Here is a 17270-nt window from a genome sequence, read left to right on the forward strand (position 1 = left end):
AACAATTGGCAATGATCAACATGTAATCCCATTGACACCAAATATGAAAACAGGAGGGATGTGATTTACCTTTCCTCAGCTTGCAGGAGGTGCAAATGTTACCTTCCTAAACCCAAGCCTTGATCTTAGCATTGCGGTTGAGAGGGGCGAGCCCTTCCCCATGAAAGAACGATTCCAAAACAAAACAAAAAAACTGAATGGCACAAAGAGTGGCAGTGGCAGAATGGAAGCTATTGCTACAACAACACATGTAGGTGGGAAAATGTTTTCAGAAGTGGGGGGGGACAAACAGATGCTCTCAAGACAAAGGAGGGAGATTCAGTCCATAGCACATTCTCAACCAAGAAGGAGTGGAAAAGAGTGGGTGGATTATGCCAGCACAATAGTTTGGGTGTTAATGACCATCACCTCACTTCAGTAGTCGTCTTATTATGTCACGCAGAAATGCTGCTATCGAACAACAGAGTGACACTGGATCGGACCAGCAGAGCAGCATTAAAACCTTAGCAAACAGGACATGCATAGGTCACAAACCAATCTGATGTCACTTGTATGTGAAAGTAATATGTTCTAACCAGCTGAAGTGAAGAAACTGGCACAAAGTTCACTGTAAACTGTTTGGTTGCATCATTCTAATTACGTTGTTTTAAATGGCGTGTCTATGCAAGAGCGAGAAAGCCTTTCCCCCTCATCATGCTGCAAGCAGAAGTGACAAAGTGTCAGTTAGCATTGCAACATTTGGAAGAACAGTCAGCATGACTACCTCCAGAAAGAGTGTAAGAATCAGTAACCATACATTCTGGATCTGAAAACTTGTATTAGTTAAACAACATGCACAATCACAGCTTTCTGTTTGTGATGTGTGTCGGGATCTTTGCATTTACTCTTGTAATGCTGTTGAGTGGGTGAAGTTACAATAATTTAAGACAACAAGGCAGCGTGGTGAAATTGCATGTTTACGACGTGGCAGTTTCCCCACCTCTCTCTTTTACCACAGGTTGGATAATATGCACTGGACAGAGCCTCAACAACTCCTTATGGAAATCAAATCAGTCTCAAGATGGATGCTTGCCTTATAATTTACACTCCCCTCAACACTTTGATATGGAATCTTTTAAGAGTGGGTTTTAATGCCACTGAGGACAAAACCCTGAGAAAACCAATGAAAGCCAATGGAACACCTCATCAAAAGGGTCAGTGTAAGTCATAATGTAAGCTTGAACTGACCAGGGCACAACCTCTCCTACACAGGCCTATCAGGGTACAGAGTAATGGCCAGAGGGTCACGATAATCACTTTGCAGACCAGGTTCAGAGCTTCATCGCAGCAGCTGCCGCGTTAAGGAACTGAGCAGCACAAATTCTGAACTGCAATAACGTCTGTAATGTCAACATTAAAATTGAGCCATCTTCTATTATGGTTTGAGAACAGAAGTAAAAACTGAGCAGCTTTTCACTTCTATCCCTCCCCACTCTATCTATTCTTTGAAAAATCCACACAAGGAAAGATCGCTGCAGAAGCATTTAGAAAATGTCAGTTCTCGTCCCTTGGGCTGCACCACATGTTGTGTTCAGGCAATAAACACGTATAAGCCTCCTGCCACGAGAAGCTTCCCGAACACAACCTCATCTCCCTCGCAGTCAAAGTAAATGCTGCTCTTTATTTCTGGTGAAAAATGAGGTGGGAACAAATGATAGTCTGAAGCTTGGGAGCTGCAAAGCGTTTAACGTGACACAAAAAATGAAAGAAAAGTGAGACACTGTTTTTAATCAGGCACTGAAAAAAAGACAAAGGAAAAAAAACTAGACGAAGGTATAAGAGAGCTGGAGGGGAAAACCTATCGTTGGATCCCTGGTATGTGCTTGTCCATGGCATGGGCCCGTACAAAGTAGGGCAACCATATAGGGGGCGAGGGTAGGGGGCTTCATTTGCTTAGCAAAGGCAGAGCTTCAGTAAGGGATTAGTAAGGGAGGGTCATTCACGGATGGCCAAGGCTTTTAAATGGTTGTTACCTGGAGCTGTTAAAAAAACGACAACAAAGAAAACAACAAAATCAAACAGAACATTAGAAAGGAACAAAAAAGTACAGCAGCGCAGTGATATTCAACCATTTTTTCCCAATCACACTCATTCACGACACATTTATGCACGTCACGACTTTTCTCATTAACAGGGAATTCTCTTATTCCCACATTGCCACATATTTCACTTGTAAAGCGAAACACAGTTTTAAACTGAGGCAACACAAAAACGCCACGACACATACCAGCATTTAGGAACTTAAAATGACAAAGAAATAAGCTGATATGAACAAGTGAGACAAAATATGTGGAATTAGATGTGCAGCGTAGGCTGTCGGGACTCTTACAGTTGAGATCCATGTACCAAGCATCGTTGCCATACTGGCCCTTCCAAATGGTTTGGCCAATGGAGCAGACCAGAGAGATGGCCAGCAGGCATCCAAACAGCACAAGGATCTGAAAGTTGGTGATACGCTCCACGTTGGACAGCTTCAGAGGAGGCCGCGTGGAATTCTGGGTAAAACGTGAAAAAAGAGATGTGGTAAAAAAAACCAGAAGTAGAACAAACAATAGTGTTTCTCTGTTGTTGATGACAATATGAAACCCAAAAAACATGATCTGAGTCATAATGACAAACCACTTATGAGCATGTGAGTACTAACGCTTGAGAAGCACCAGTAGAAGCAGCCTGGCATACAGTTTGTACAGCATATATTAATTAATCAGTCAGTTTAACAGCTTTGGCCCTGTAACATGTATAAATACGTCACTTCTGCTCACAACAGTGATTGTTTTACTATTTCTACACAAATAATCCACAAATGTGCTTCACCTGCATGAGCTTTGTGTCATGTCCTGTGTAGACTACCACGCCGTGGATCCATTGTGTGTTCCTCAGCTGGGCTCCTCTCAGTAAGATCTGGTCTGGACCCAGTGGTACCGTGCTGTATTGAGAAGCACGGCTGACATTTTTCTGTTTAAATATCTCACCCTATCTCACCCTCAGTCAATAATTGTTGCTTTTACATACAACTAGTGAATTCATATTACCCTTTCAGACCATGCAAACAATAAGCGTACTCAATAACTGAAATGTACGGTGCTGTGCACAAGCATTTTCCACTTTCTTGTTTTTTTCTGCATATTTGTCACATTTACATCTTTCAGATCATCAAACACATTTTAGCATAAGACAAAGAATGAAATCATCATTTGAAAATGACATGGCTTATCTTTGTTTCAAAACAATTCCCATCAACAGGAAAACCCTTGATTTCCACTAATAATATTCATGTAAAAAGAGCTTTATTGGAACAGACTCCCAGAATGAAGATATGTTATCCTAGATATCCTAAAAGCATCCATCCAATGCATTTTCTCTACAATGGAAACAGATTCATAATTAAATATCACTGCAACAACGTCTTTCATTTATTCAGCAGAAAGATAAAAGATGCCCTGAAACCTCATAATTATTCTGGCTCTGTTCCTAGCTAATGGACTATTAAGTTAGTGAGAGGAGCAGCGAGCCAGTCACAGAGCTCTGCAGCTGAGCCCACCTGTGTCCATCCAAGCGGATGTTCCCAACAAACTCATACAGATGTCGGTTTGGGCTTTCGCACTCCATCCGCCCGGACAGACGCATCAGGCTGTCAATTTCTTTTATGTCTGCAGTCACTTGGAGTCCCTGTTGGTGTAGTTACAGCAGCATTAAAACACACTGCATACAATGAGAACTTAAGAAAGACTAATAAGGAGATAGTCACCTGTCTGATTTTGAGGTTTGTTTCTCCATCCAGGTTAGATGTTTCAATGTAGCACATACCCTGTGGTTCACTGTTGTGGGGGGAGAGGGTTTAGACATTTGTGGTACGAGAATATAAGAGTAAAACTCTAAATTCAACCATATATTACACTATATTCAACCTGCTCTTGTTTTATATGATTATAACTATATATTAAAATCAATATGCAAAATAGTACTGATTATTTAGTAACTATTAGACAATAAAGTAAGTATGAGATAGAAAATGGCTATCACAGAATAGCAGCAGAAGATTAAAGCACTGCAAACAAAGATGCTATAGAGCATAGGTGTCAAACTCTGGCCCGCGGGCCAAATTTGGCCCGCAGCCTAATTACATTTGGCCCGCGAAGCCATACCAAATTACTATCAGAGCTGGCCTACTGGTATTACACAGCTAATATATATATTGTTTAGTATTAAGCTTTGCTTGTTCCATATTCAGTTTTTCAGCAAAACGTGTTTGAGTCCATAAGAAGAGATTCATTCTTATATCTGGAGGAATAAATATATTTCAATAAATATTAACGTTAGCCCGCGACTTGGTTCCAGTTTTGAATTTTGGCCCACTGTGTGTTTGAGTTTGACACCCCTGCTGTAGAGGCAACTCGGGAACTATATCAATGTTTTAGTGAAGTTAGCCATTTAATCGTACAGTAACACTCTTAGGAGAGACAACATCTTTGTTTGGTGCTGCCACTAAGCTTAACTGTCTTTCAAGAAAAGTGAAAGTACATTGCAAAGGGACAAGAGTAAAAAGAGAGAAAACACATCAGAGTGGGGCGATCTGAGCGAGCAAGCATACCCAGCACAACGAACAAAGCAGACATACAGACTCTGACAGACTCTGGGCACAGGGACAGCGTTGGAGCATGCCAGTTGTTAAGGTGAGCTGGGTCGCCAGTTAGCTACTGTCTTAAATTACCAATGTATTTACACTTAAGACAGTGACGCTTTACTCAACTGGTCAGCTGTTTTAGCCATCAAATAAGTTTTGTTTCATGGAAATGAGCAAAAGTCTATTGCAATTGTCAGGAAGTGACTTCTAGAGTAAGACTCTGTGCAAACTACCGCTTCGGTACGGAACATGCAAAGTTGACAAAACTATGAATCCGAGATGATTTCATCTTGGAATGCGACTGCATGCAACCTGCAACATTAAAACAAACTGCTGCATTCAGGGTGCCTTACAAGCCATGCAAGGATAACATATTCAAGACCCAAAGAAAGAATCTACAAAAAGGAAAACATGATCCTTTATGTCTAGATGCTTCATTCACTCTGAGCACTGTTAGAAGTTTCAGCCAAACATTTAAACGTGTCACATAACTGTAACATAAATTGTAACACAATAACTGCCAATGCCATGGCTGCTAAACTTCAAAGCGTGGTGCTCTTTGACCGAGGCGCTTAAATATCTGGTTGTTGCCAGCATGATTGCAGGCCTCGTCCTTCCACGAGTTTGGAAAATAAAATCTATCTCACTGTTTCAGGAGGATCTCTCATTCCGGTCCGTACACACAGCCCCTATCTCTCCCACTGCTGTTTTGTTCTCAGTGTTGCTTGTTTCCTGACCTGGATGACAGAATGACGAGGTCAGCCGGGAGGTGATCCCCATTTGCCGCTCTGATTACTTCCCCAACAGCCACCTGATATTACCAACCACGCACCAGCAGGGGGCGAGAGAGAGAAAGTGTGGCAGTTGTTCACACAGGAGGGGAGGGGAGGGTAAGAGAGGATGAGGATCGAAAAGTAGAAATGGAAAGGAAAAAAATAAATAAAGAGACAAACAGCAAACACATAAGGGGAGAGAGACAACGGTTTCAGTTTTTGGTAGATGAGAAGAGCACAACCATCAGTCCTGTGTGGTCAGAGGTTCTGTTCCCCTTTTCGGCAAACCATTTAGAAACAGCAAAACAGCTGGCAGCACTTGGATGCTGTCCCACCAGAGGACATGTTTTAACACAAATGAGACTTCCTTATCTTTTTAAGAAGAACTTCGGAACAATATTCAATAGATTTTAAGAGGGTAGAAAAACACTCAGAAGTTCTATTCACAGCAGGTCCAAATGGTTTTTGAAAAGGTGAAGGAGGTGGGTAGCCTCATGATTGATCAAATCTAATCAAAAGTCACATTACCATTACCCCACCTAAGCAAATGATGGTTATCCTGCCAGACTGCAGAGCATTTGATCATATTTAGCATCTTTTACATACCTTCAAAAGCATTTTGACAATGTGGATTCAGTAAATTATCTAACCATCACTTCCTTAGGCAGAGCGGAGATAGAGCAAGAAGAAGAAAGAGAGAGAAGTTCCCCACAGTCTGGCAGGCTCGTATACCTGGATGATAAAATGACAGCATCCGCAGGAACGAAATCACTGCCATTTACTTTAATAATATCGCCCACTTCAACCTGTGAAAAGAAACTGATTATGCTGTGGGACGCCAATAAAACAGCGTAAAAGAAAACATGAGCTCAACATTAGGTGCAAAAACTTCACAGCTTGAAAGAGTAGACTGTAAGCACATTAAAGCCCTAGAATAAAACACAGTGGAGAAACAGCTGGAGTCCTCATTCCATTAGAGCCAAACAGGAGCACCAAAACATTCACCGGAAAACAAAGCAACAATTTTACATTTCAAATACTACTGAGACCTGCACACTTTACAGCAAATGACTCTGTGATGCAAAAAACAGATTGTGTGTGTCTAAGCCAGATCCTCAGTGGCTCCATGGTGTAGTGGTCAGCACTACACCATGGAGCTCCAGTTTGACACCGGGAGGAGACACAAACTCGGCCTCAGGAGGTCACAAGCTAGTGTTTTCCTAGTCATACCCCCGGGCTTGCATGAAACGCAGATCATGCTTGCATGTTTGATTTGGCACAGTTAGGCGACCCTTTAGGGAAATAAGGGCTGGAAGCTATCTAGGCTCAGAAATTCTTAGCAATAAAAAGATTAATATATGCTTACAGCTTCACAACTATTCAAGAACTAAGAACTGATCTGAGAAGGAAGCTGTGTTTTCATAGTTATCAGGAAATGCTGCATTTGAAAAAGCAGCATGGAAAGTTTGGTGAAGAAGACAGCACATGGATCCATTTCCTTTACATGTAGAGTGATCATAAACCTGCAGTGTGGACCTGTCTAGCTAGCTAATCACACTACTTTAATTTGAAGGCTGGCCTTGTATTCAGGTGTCAGGGTAACAAGCTTACATTACAGTGAAACACGCTTAAAGACTTTTAGCAGTTAACTAAGATTCCATCCAGCAATCAAAAAAATCATTTAATATCTTTTATGGTTAAAATTTTAGGACATTTGAAGAAACAATATTACATAAAAACATACAAAAATAAACCTAAAACCCACGAAGATCCACATCATTATAAATTATGACTTTGTTGGCATAATTTATAATTTTGTCATCATTTTGACCTCATTCAAGTTGCCCTGAAAGATTGGGCACCAAAAAAGAAGTTTGGCACAGAAGCAGCTTTTACAATATGCATGATGAAGACGCTAAAAGCATTAATTATTCAAAACATAGCTTTTTAGAGAATCTTTCGTGTGGGTAAAGCAAAGGGACAGTTACATACCAACTGAGCACTGAGATTTCCTCCCTGCTGATAATTTATTGCATGAATCACATGTTGTATTAGATACAGTGACACTGCATACATCCAAAAACTCCCATAACACAAACTACAGTGGTGTGAAAACGTGTTTGCCCCCTTCCTGATTTCCTAGTGTTTTGCATATTATTTGGATTTTTTCCCCTTAATAATAAAAACCTTCATTTAGGAACTTTGTGTTTACTTGGATTATCTTTGTCTAATATTTAAATCTGTTTCAGGATCTGAAACATTTAAGTGTGACAAACATACACACATACAAAAAAAAGGAAATCAGGAAGGGCCACCACTTCATATGTATGAGATTATTCCAGCGGTGACTGTTTGTATGCATCTGTATGAGATGTAGTTCAGTCGTCTCTGCAACAATAACAGTTGCACTTACCCACTCATCCATCTGTGGATGTGTCAAATTAATGTTAACATTTCTTTTCTAATGTTGTTCACTTATGAATCTGCGATTTGGGACAGCAACATGTTTACACAGACCATTCACATCCTGTTGTTATTTCAGTTCTCAACAACAAATTAAAAAATGCATTACGTCTCATATCACAGACAGCAGCAAGGAGAGATTTGGCTAATGTTGCACCGGTACATGCTGATTGGAGCTTTTAATGGAGGAAGCAGCATCACCATTTATTAAACTGTCTGGTGTGTTTTCTCCACACCGTCTGCCGAACGGCCCCAGCCACATTAATAGAAAAGTTTCATTATGAAGGATTCTCACCGTCCTCCAGCATTGCCTTCTAATGGCCGCCCACATGGAAATGCTGGATTAATTAGTTTAGGCAGGATAGTTTTGGGGGGGTGAGCTTGCTGGATGGATGACAGGCTCGATGCTCCGGTTGAATGAAATTTGACTGGTTAGAATCTTACAATAATGATCTATCTATATATGCCTGTATTCACCTCCTCCCTAACGGGTGGATCTAAAACAAAACTTTGCACGAACATCATCATGCATACAGAGATTATTAACATGTGTTTTTGTTTTTAAAAATCCAGCACACTGTGCTAATCTCAGTATCCCTCTGCAAATGCATGAATGCCGTGTTTTCCGTAACTTCACATCCACCAACAGAATGTTGTTCGAGTCGCAGCTAAAAACAGAATGAAGAATTTGAAATGACACTGGAGGATTGTGACTAATAACGGCACACTGTGGAAACATACCTTCTCCCAGTGCACGATCTCCCAGGCACCATTCCTCAGTACTGTGATGAGTAAGGAGAGAGATGTGGTAAGTCTTATTAGGTCTCATTGAGACATACTTGCTTCCTGGCAACATGAATCCGTTTATACGACACTAAATAAAGGGTCAAGTTGTCTACAAGAGGAAAAGAGTTTTGAATACCTTGACATTCCTTTTTGTTGACAACACTGTCAGCATTGTGACGTTTCTGTAAGGAAAAAAGAACAACACACATGCTCTGATACATACTATTTAAAAATAATGATCTGAAAGAAGTCAGAGAACAACACTTGGGGAAAATCATGTCTTAGTAATCTACACGTATGCAAAAACAAACCCTAATTAACAAATTTCCCACGTGTGGGACTAATAAAGGTTATCTTAATCATACAGTCGTGGATTACAAGTGAACGCCCTAAAATTTGCTGACAGAAATGTACTGAAGAAGCTGACACTGTCCATATCACAGTAAGAGAGAAGGAGACTGCTATTTACAGTTCCTGCAGAGACACTAGAACTACAGTACAAACCCTTGTGTCACGCAGTGTTTTACCCAAAGTGGCCTAAAGTATAATTGCTGCACTAATAACAAATGCACACAGCTGGCAGGTGGATGTTTGACTCTAAAATGAATAACTATACATTTTGTGCTGCTGATATGCAACAACCAGCTATTTCTCGAATCTTTTAAAGTAATGAATTGATCCTAAAAATTCAGAGATCAGCTGATGTGAAACAAACAAACAAACCCATCAGCTGCTTCACATTCACGTAGCTTCTCCCTTCGTTCGAAACAAACCATACTGCCTGTGACCACATCAAAGTTCAACTCATCAGCATTACTTCCCTTCTTGTTGGCTGAACAGTCATGCAACATGCTGTGACTTTAACAGCTGATTCCAACAGACAGCTTGTCAGCTAGCATCACGGTGAGTAATAATGCGTTTCTGCATCAATCTCATATAAATGATCACAGTGTTTTAAAACGCAGCTCTAAAAGCAGCCTGTGTCTTACTTAATTAACAAGGAAAACGTGTTTACAAGAGGAGGAGGTCTTTTCTCATTTAAGCTAATTTAACTTTTTTGAGTCATTTGAGCTACTTTAAAACACTGACAGTAAAGGTGAAGTGAGTCGTGTCACCAGGAATGAAAGGCTTTTAGACTATTGTGTATATCCCCTCGTTCTTCCCATATGTGCGTTTGTTCAATTTAAAACAACGTCGTTTTAAAATTCCTGCAACATGCTTGTAGTGTATAATTAAAAAGCCTGCTGTGTCACGCGGCCTTCACCACCCTCACTATGCCCAGGAAAAAAAGAATTACTAGTAGAGACCTTTGGAAAGCTCATTCATCATCCCTTGTGCGAGAGCTGTCAGCTAATTTGATTCATCCACACACTATTAGGTCCGGCTGCACAGACCCTCTTCTATTCAGAGACGTGTAGGAGGAGCTGAGCTGTATTTGTAGCTACTTCACAACTTATACTGCCTTTTCTCAAATCCACTGTCCTTGCCTCCTTTGCACTTTGTGTCCCCGTGGACACGAAAAAAAGGATCTGCACGGTATTTAGATGATGTGTATAATCATAGTGCAGTAGAAGGCAAGCAGCGCACAGAGGTTATGCGTAACTACTGCAGTATTAGGTCTCTGTAGACCACAGCCACAGAGGGGAGATACAGAAAGCAGTGAAAGATAAAAGCAGCTACTGCAGTGTTACCTTGATTAACCTGCTTCAACATGGACCTAATGAGACATTAAGTAGCAGCGAAGGACGTTTAACCACAAGGACAGAAACAAGATTGTCTTTGCTCTTTCAGCTGCTTGTTTTAGGTGACTATGAGAGCAATAGGAAACTACACTGCTGTGTAAAACTGCACCACACACTATTGTTAAATACATCAAGGTATTATATTTCTGTTTCTCTACCATTTTTCAGCCAGCTGAAGTACAGCCCGAGTCTGCTGCTGCAGAGGAGGCTGCCAGCAACAAGGTAAAGTACGTGCTGTGCAGTGTGTGTCCATAGTGCATGATTCATGAAGTCAGGGGTCGATGTTGCCCTGTCAGGTCAACTTGTGAGAGACAGCGCAGCACAGGGAGCAGACGCGTGCGCAGGTGACCTTCAGCGATAAAGACGGAGTCATCACCACTCTGTTCCCATGTTTTTCACAACAGGCCAGGAGAGAAAGTGCTGCGCTGGTTTCCCTCAGCATGAGATAGCAGCTAATAGTATAGAGAAAACTCCGCTGGGACCTGCACAGAGGATCGCATTGCAGGGTCACTGCAATACAGTAAAATGCAACATTCTCTCACTTTGTTCGGAATTGCGCGCATCACGTTACTACACCACAGTACGCGAACGCTGAAGCTTCCAACTTCAACTCGAAAAAGATTAAACCACACAAAAGCAACTATTCAAATCAATCTTCCTCCTACATACATATCAAGCATCTGTTCAACAGCTCCGGCTTGCTTTAGGCAGACCGCTGTTTTGTTTTGTTGCTACTAGCTGCCTCTGTACACGAGCATTCAGTATCTAGGTTAATTGACTGAATGAGTACTCAGGGTGCAGAAGGCACAGCTGTGACCTCTGAAGTGAGTGAGTGTGTGTGCACGGAGATGTCCAATCGTGTGTGTGTACACATGTTGGGGTGTTTCCTGCTGTGGTCACATAACCATCACTGCCTGATTCATGCTTCAAAGAAAACAGATGACATAAAGCGAAAGACGATCACAAACTCCTGCAAAGGGGACTGGACTATTTTAACCCTGGAGAACCCATGGGGTCGGCTCTGACCCCATGGGTTCTCCAGGGTTAATTTGGATTTTGCTCGATGAATTTCATTTACTGAGGCAACTGAACTTTGATAGGTTGTGTTAGCACATTTTTGTGGTGCAATATATTAAGGCATGCATGTAGAAAAGCTTTAAAATTCTGTGCACAAACTGCATAATACAACATTTTTTAAAAAACCCACTACACTATAGTTTTGTCTGTACTGTCTGGATTGTATGGGGAGCTCCATATGATACCTGATTTGCACATGCTGCTTCAAACCGAATGCAAATTTGGCCTTCAGAAGTATGTTGATTGCCTTTTGATAGTTGCTGACAGCATGATTTTTTTTAATCAGGGTCTTGCTGATGTGCATTTATTAATTCCTGCATTAATGATGCTTTTCTAGGCCGGGTGGGTGATGGCTCTCAAGCAACGACTGCATACAAATAATGGACGTTAACCACTGTGACTGTGACCCGAGTCACTGCTTTGTGGAATACCATTCTAAAGCCATGCGTTTGGAGCTGTAGTGATTTAAGCCATTTCAATAATACACCTCAGTTTTTAGACTTTATTAAGAAACGCTGCTGCACAAAATCAATGAAACACATAAGCATGGCTCTTCGGGCTTTCACTTTAAGAAATAAATAGGTCAAATTACCAAAAACCTACTGCCAGCTCATTAATTGGAAACCAGACTTTTTAAATTGTGGACCTACTGCAAAAAAAGTGAGTGTATATGTATGATAGCCCATGGTTTTAGACTTAAAAGTCTAAACTTTGCACCCTTTATCTTTGTCATTTCCACATTTTCCAAAGCCATGCAGTGGGCCGGACTGGGTCCAGGCCGGTGTAGTATTCCAAGCCAGTCTTACCAGATCCTCAATGATCTCCTTGACAGCAGCCACCACCAGGATAAATAGTAGCGGCACCAGAGTGGTCCAGCGACCAGTGGGAGACACATCTGGGATTTGCTAAAAGAGACACAAAAAGAAGAAACTCAGTTGAAGCTCGACTATCAAAAAAGTCACAAGGATTTTGGTCAGTAATGACATGATGACTATTTAACACGATTAGTTAGCAGTCGTTGTAAAAATAGTGGTTTCGCTAAATGTTGAAAAAGAAGAAACTTTTTATTTAACTGAACTTTCTTGAACGGCGCTGAAAGACAAAAAGCATTACTGCCAACCAGGAAAGGCACAGCAACCATTTCATCTCAACTTTAGTAATCAGTGATAGCCAAATTTAGTAACTGAAAATAAAAGCTTATCTTATCACGTCTCAGCTAGGTGACTCAACAGGAGAAAAAGAGTCGCCCTAAACTACAACTTCAATTAAATAAATTGTGATCATTTTTGTTACTCTCTCAGACTGGATATGTGCATGTTACAGAAAAACAGATATTGATATCAACATTAGCATCAGAATTCATGTTTTATTAGCTTGACTTATTATTTAACACACTCAAAAGAAAAAAGATGCAAATTCTGGGTCACATCCAGCACAAACAACTCTCTTAGTACCTTTATAATTCTCTCATTACCCCTGAATGTTTAATTCTTTTGGCTACCCAAGTCTTTCGACATTAACAGCCAAACATCAGCAAAATTAGAGCCAAGCCGGGCCTCGTGAGACAGCCCCTGTTACACCGCTAGAAGGAAACTTGCATGAAACAGATCTCTCGTCTCTCTCATCTGCATGGATGTTTTATTCAAGGTCGCAGCATCGACAGGGCAGGTAACGAAGACTCGCACTGGCTGCTGTTCAAAGCAGCTACTTCAAGGTCACTGGAATGAGTCCTTTCCCATCCTTAGAGCTCTCATTAACAAGAGATAGTCTGTCAGGATGAATATCAGCAAAGACAGAAAAGGAGTGCTATTGAGCTTTCCTTTGGTCCACTTTTTTATATCTTTCCTGGTAAGCTCTGAACACCTGAGATATGGATTTCAGCTTCTTTGAATCATGTAGCGATAATTGGCGGTCGAGGCTTTAAGTTCTCAAAAGGGATTAATGTTGTCTTATGCAGCAATCCACTATAAAGTTCTCTGGGCAAGAAATCCTTTGTTCTGCTAAATCAAAAGCAGTGCCAGCAATGCTGAGATCTGTGGCTACTGTTGGGAAATAATCAAAACATGACCACAGCTGATAATGAGAAAGAAAGTGAAACCCTCTTCCCAGGAGAAGCTCGTTTCTTTAAACAAATTTAATGGCTAAAGATTTGCATATCATCCCTGACCCATTTTCCAGTGTGGCTCTCATTCACTACTTGTGTGTGTAAGTCAACGCACAACGCAGTTCCTGCACTTCCTAGCGGCACAGTGCAGAGTCACCCAAGGCCCAGTCCAAAACATCACCAACCTGTAGTATCGCTGCACCCCATTCACAAAGCGTGTACACACAAATCTGTTTGAACCTAATAAAACGTACGAAACTTTCACACACAAATTCCTGGTGTATGAAAACACACAACAGTAACAAAACACAATTGGGAAAAAAAGAAATGAAATACTCACACACAACACAGAGATCACACACAGTTTTAATGCTTAGCACAGCAGAGTAGGGTCACATTTGAATTCTAAAAAGCTTCATTTCATAACCAAATATACCAACAGTCTCCTTGTTTGTTTTAATGTAATAGTTACGGCAGTAAAACTAATTTTACATTGTTCTGCAGATTAGTCTGTGTGCGGTCGGGGTAACAACCAGCTGGTAATGTTGCAACAGTTTGCCACATTAAACGTTGCCATTACTCAGTGTGTGTATACTCACTTTTGCATTCATTAAAAGCAGGCTTGCATTTTTGCTGGACGTCACTTACACTCAAATTTCTTGGCAACATCCCAGTTATTGATGTTTCTCCAGTAACTGCAGTGAGTTACTCTTAGCTTAAAAGACCTGGCACTCCTGGTGTTTCTGCTCATCTTTTATTCATATTTTTCTAATCAACATATCAGCATATCAAACCATTGCTTTTTCCCCTCTTCTATTTTTCCTGTTTTTTCCGTTTGTAAAAATAATAGGTGCAATGCTTTGTTCAGCTTCATTATTTCTAAATATAGCGGAAAACGATGGAAGCGCGGACGTATGCAGACAGCTAGCACCAGCCCTATCGATTCTGATTCACTACTATGCTGCTGAGCAGGTTTCATGAACCTGATAATAACGTCTAAGAACTTACTTTGTGTTCCCCTGTAAGAACATTTCCATGACCACATTAGTGAACGAGGCCTATTGTGACGAGCCCGTAGATAAATCTCTTTTCCTTTTCAAGCAGACACACACAGTATTACATGTATTATTCATGATCAGGATCTATATAAAGCACTGCATCTGCATGTATGTTTGTGTGACTGAGTGCATATGAAATTACAGACGTGACCGAGAGAAATGGAGTCTAGGTCATGGTGTACGCTTAAAAAAAACATGAAAAAAAATGAATTAAAAAAGTTCAGTGGAAAGAAAGGAAAGTGATGAGAGGTGATGTAACATTTTAGCTTAACAACAAAAACACATCTTACCTGAAGGAGTGCAATGAAGAGGAAAAAGGCATTGGCTGCCCTCCTGAACTGTGAGTACAGGAATCGAGGGAGGAAGGTGAGGACATTATATTTTGCTGTGCTGAAGACCAGATCAAGTAGAAAACAAGGCCATGGGTAAAGGGAGCCAGCATGGATATGAAAGAGAGAGAAGACAAAGTAAACATTGGTTAATTGTAATAATCCAGTAACTCAGAGAGCATTTGGCAGAAGCTGACCACAGATCACAACTGACCCTGCTACGTTTACCAACAGTAACATCATCACACTAGTTACCCAAGTTACCCAATTTCAGTGGTAGCCATACATGCTGATGCTATAACAACCATATATTTTAGTTGTCGTCCATCCTCTTTCAGGTCTTCTGGTATTGCTGAAATGGCCAGTGCACTCCTTTTACTTTTAAGAACGTACCAGTGTTGATCTGGCCATTGCTAAAGATTTTGCTATCTCAATAATATGTTTACTTTGTTTTTCTGTCTAATGATGGCGCCCCAGACTTTCCTTAACATCACTTTGAAAATGTATTTGAAAATTCCAACGAATAGCTAACAAATACAAGTCCAACTCTAAAAACCCAGCAGGCCTCACCTGGCCATGAAACTCACTCAATGATCCAGTTACCTTTGAGCCTCTAAAACAGGGATCTATGTAACTATAATTCCTAAACAGACAATACGATACTTTTGTTAAACACTGTGCTTCAGTCACATTGATTGTTTGATGTAAAATGCATTATGGTGATGCTCTAGCTGTACTTGTTGTGAAGCCATATATTTAGATCACCCTGGACATATAATTGCATAGCATTAAGCAGCTCCTTGCCCCTCCGCCCACCCATTCTACGAGGTCTTTTGCGATGCAAAGACTTGTCTGGATGTGCGACTGATGAACAGCAGAGCCCAGTGGACTCAGTGATCGTAAAGAATAATTAGGAGCAGGAAGTTAGCTGGCAGTCGGGTCATAAAGACCTCCTGGCAGATCTGTTGGTGCTAGGCTGGTGGAGCCATCAGCAGCCCCAAAGTCAGGCCTCCAGCAGTCTGATTTACAGCTGTGTTAAAGGGTCAGTCAGAGCAGCCACTTTGGGAGAAGATTTATACCATAGAAGGATGCCAAGCCACTGGCAGGGCTTTGCTTACTCACACGCAGACCAGAGCCTTTAGACATACACATGCAGAATATCAGCAAGTACAGTGCAACGAGCATATGCAGTTCAACATCAGTGATATCATTGTTTCCCTCCTGTTAGTCTGAATCATAGATGACAAGCATATTTTTTGCAATTTCACTTGTAGCACATCCAGAAGCACAATGTAGTCGCAGAAAAGCGGACAAGCTTTGAATTGCAGCACGGAGGAATGAAGAAAATAAACACAGTAACTGTCATCATGCCGGCCTGGTACACACTGCATCTGTCTGGCAAAGCAAGAGAGCAACATGAAGGCATTGTTCTGACAGCAGTACAGTGTGATACCAGCCTCACAAAGACCCATCAGAACAACTCTTACTTTCATTGATACTTGGTCTTGGACTGCATATACTTCGTTCAATTTGTGTAATAATTAAAATCTCTGGGTAACCTGTAGGTGGGGTTTTGAGCAGGTGTTCCATGTTCACTCACAATGCCACAGCAGCAGCAAGTTAGCTGGAGAGCTAACACAACAAGTTGGAAGCTAAGAGGCAAACAGCAGCATTTCAGAGGCATTTCAAAGCCGCCCGCTTTTCCTTTTTTACCCAAAGTTCAGATGATGAGGCTTCAGTGTCTCTCAAATTCCCCTCTCATTATGCTTACTCAGAGAGACTCGTGCAAAGAGGAGTGGAAGACGTTCGTTTTTATGACACATTTGGTAACATAATGTCATCTTCAACTCGATTAATTATTATCTCACTTCACCTGCTTCTGTCAGCACACAAGAAACAAACTATTACGACTCCAAGTGACAGCATGCAGCAGTCAAAGCCAAACTCTTAGTATAAAGATCAGAACAGGAAAAAGCTAGATTTGCACATTCCTACTTCCTTAAAACACAACAAACAGGCTAAAACAACAACTGTACACTGAAGCAAAACTGAAACCAAGTCGCTTTATTCGGGTAGAATAATTATACATAATTACAATCATCATCAGAGGAAACTAAGACTAAAAAGTCAACCAACAAGTCAGACATGCAAATACAAGGAAGGAGGAAGAATATTTTCTGTGTCCCTTTGTTTGTCTGATTGGTTGAGAAAGAAAGACCTGGGTTTTGCTTACACACCATATTCTGTTGCGTCTGTCCTCGTCATCTGATTTGCT

General features: G+C 41.0%; 1 protein-coding gene across 3 annotated transcripts in view; it reads right to left on the minus strand.

Annotated features, from left to right (window-relative positions):
* Positions 1 to 17270, minus strand: part of atp8a1 (ATPase phospholipid transporting 8A1) — a 106824-nt gene that overhangs the window by 62695 nt on the left and 26859 nt on the right. For all 3 annotated transcript variants that reach the window (XM_085363525.1, XM_085363533.1, XM_085363517.1), the window contains exons 3-11: positions 14957 to 15056; positions 12311 to 12409; positions 8822 to 8867; positions 8641 to 8681; positions 5401 to 5474; positions 3788 to 3857; positions 3581 to 3708; positions 2854 to 2965; positions 2369 to 2534 (exon numbers count right to left, since the gene is read on the minus strand). In XM_085363525.1, coding sequence (XP_085219651.1) covers positions 2369 to 2534; positions 2854 to 2965; positions 3581 to 3708; positions 3788 to 3857; positions 5401 to 5474; positions 8641 to 8681; positions 8822 to 8867; positions 12311 to 12409; positions 14957 to 15056 — 836 coding nt within the window. The remainder of the gene's footprint in view (positions 1 to 2368; positions 2535 to 2853; positions 2966 to 3580; positions 3709 to 3787; positions 3858 to 5400; positions 5475 to 8640; positions 8682 to 8821; positions 8868 to 12310; positions 12410 to 14956; positions 15057 to 17270) is intronic.

This window comes from Diplotaxodon limnothrissa, linkage group LG2 (assembly GCF_057381915.1).
Source record: "Diplotaxodon limnothrissa isolate DT_005_m linkage group LG2, D_limnothrissa_male_GT1.1, whole genome shotgun sequence".
NCBI lineage: Eukaryota > Metazoa > Chordata > Actinopteri > Cichliformes > Cichlidae > Diplotaxodon > Diplotaxodon limnothrissa.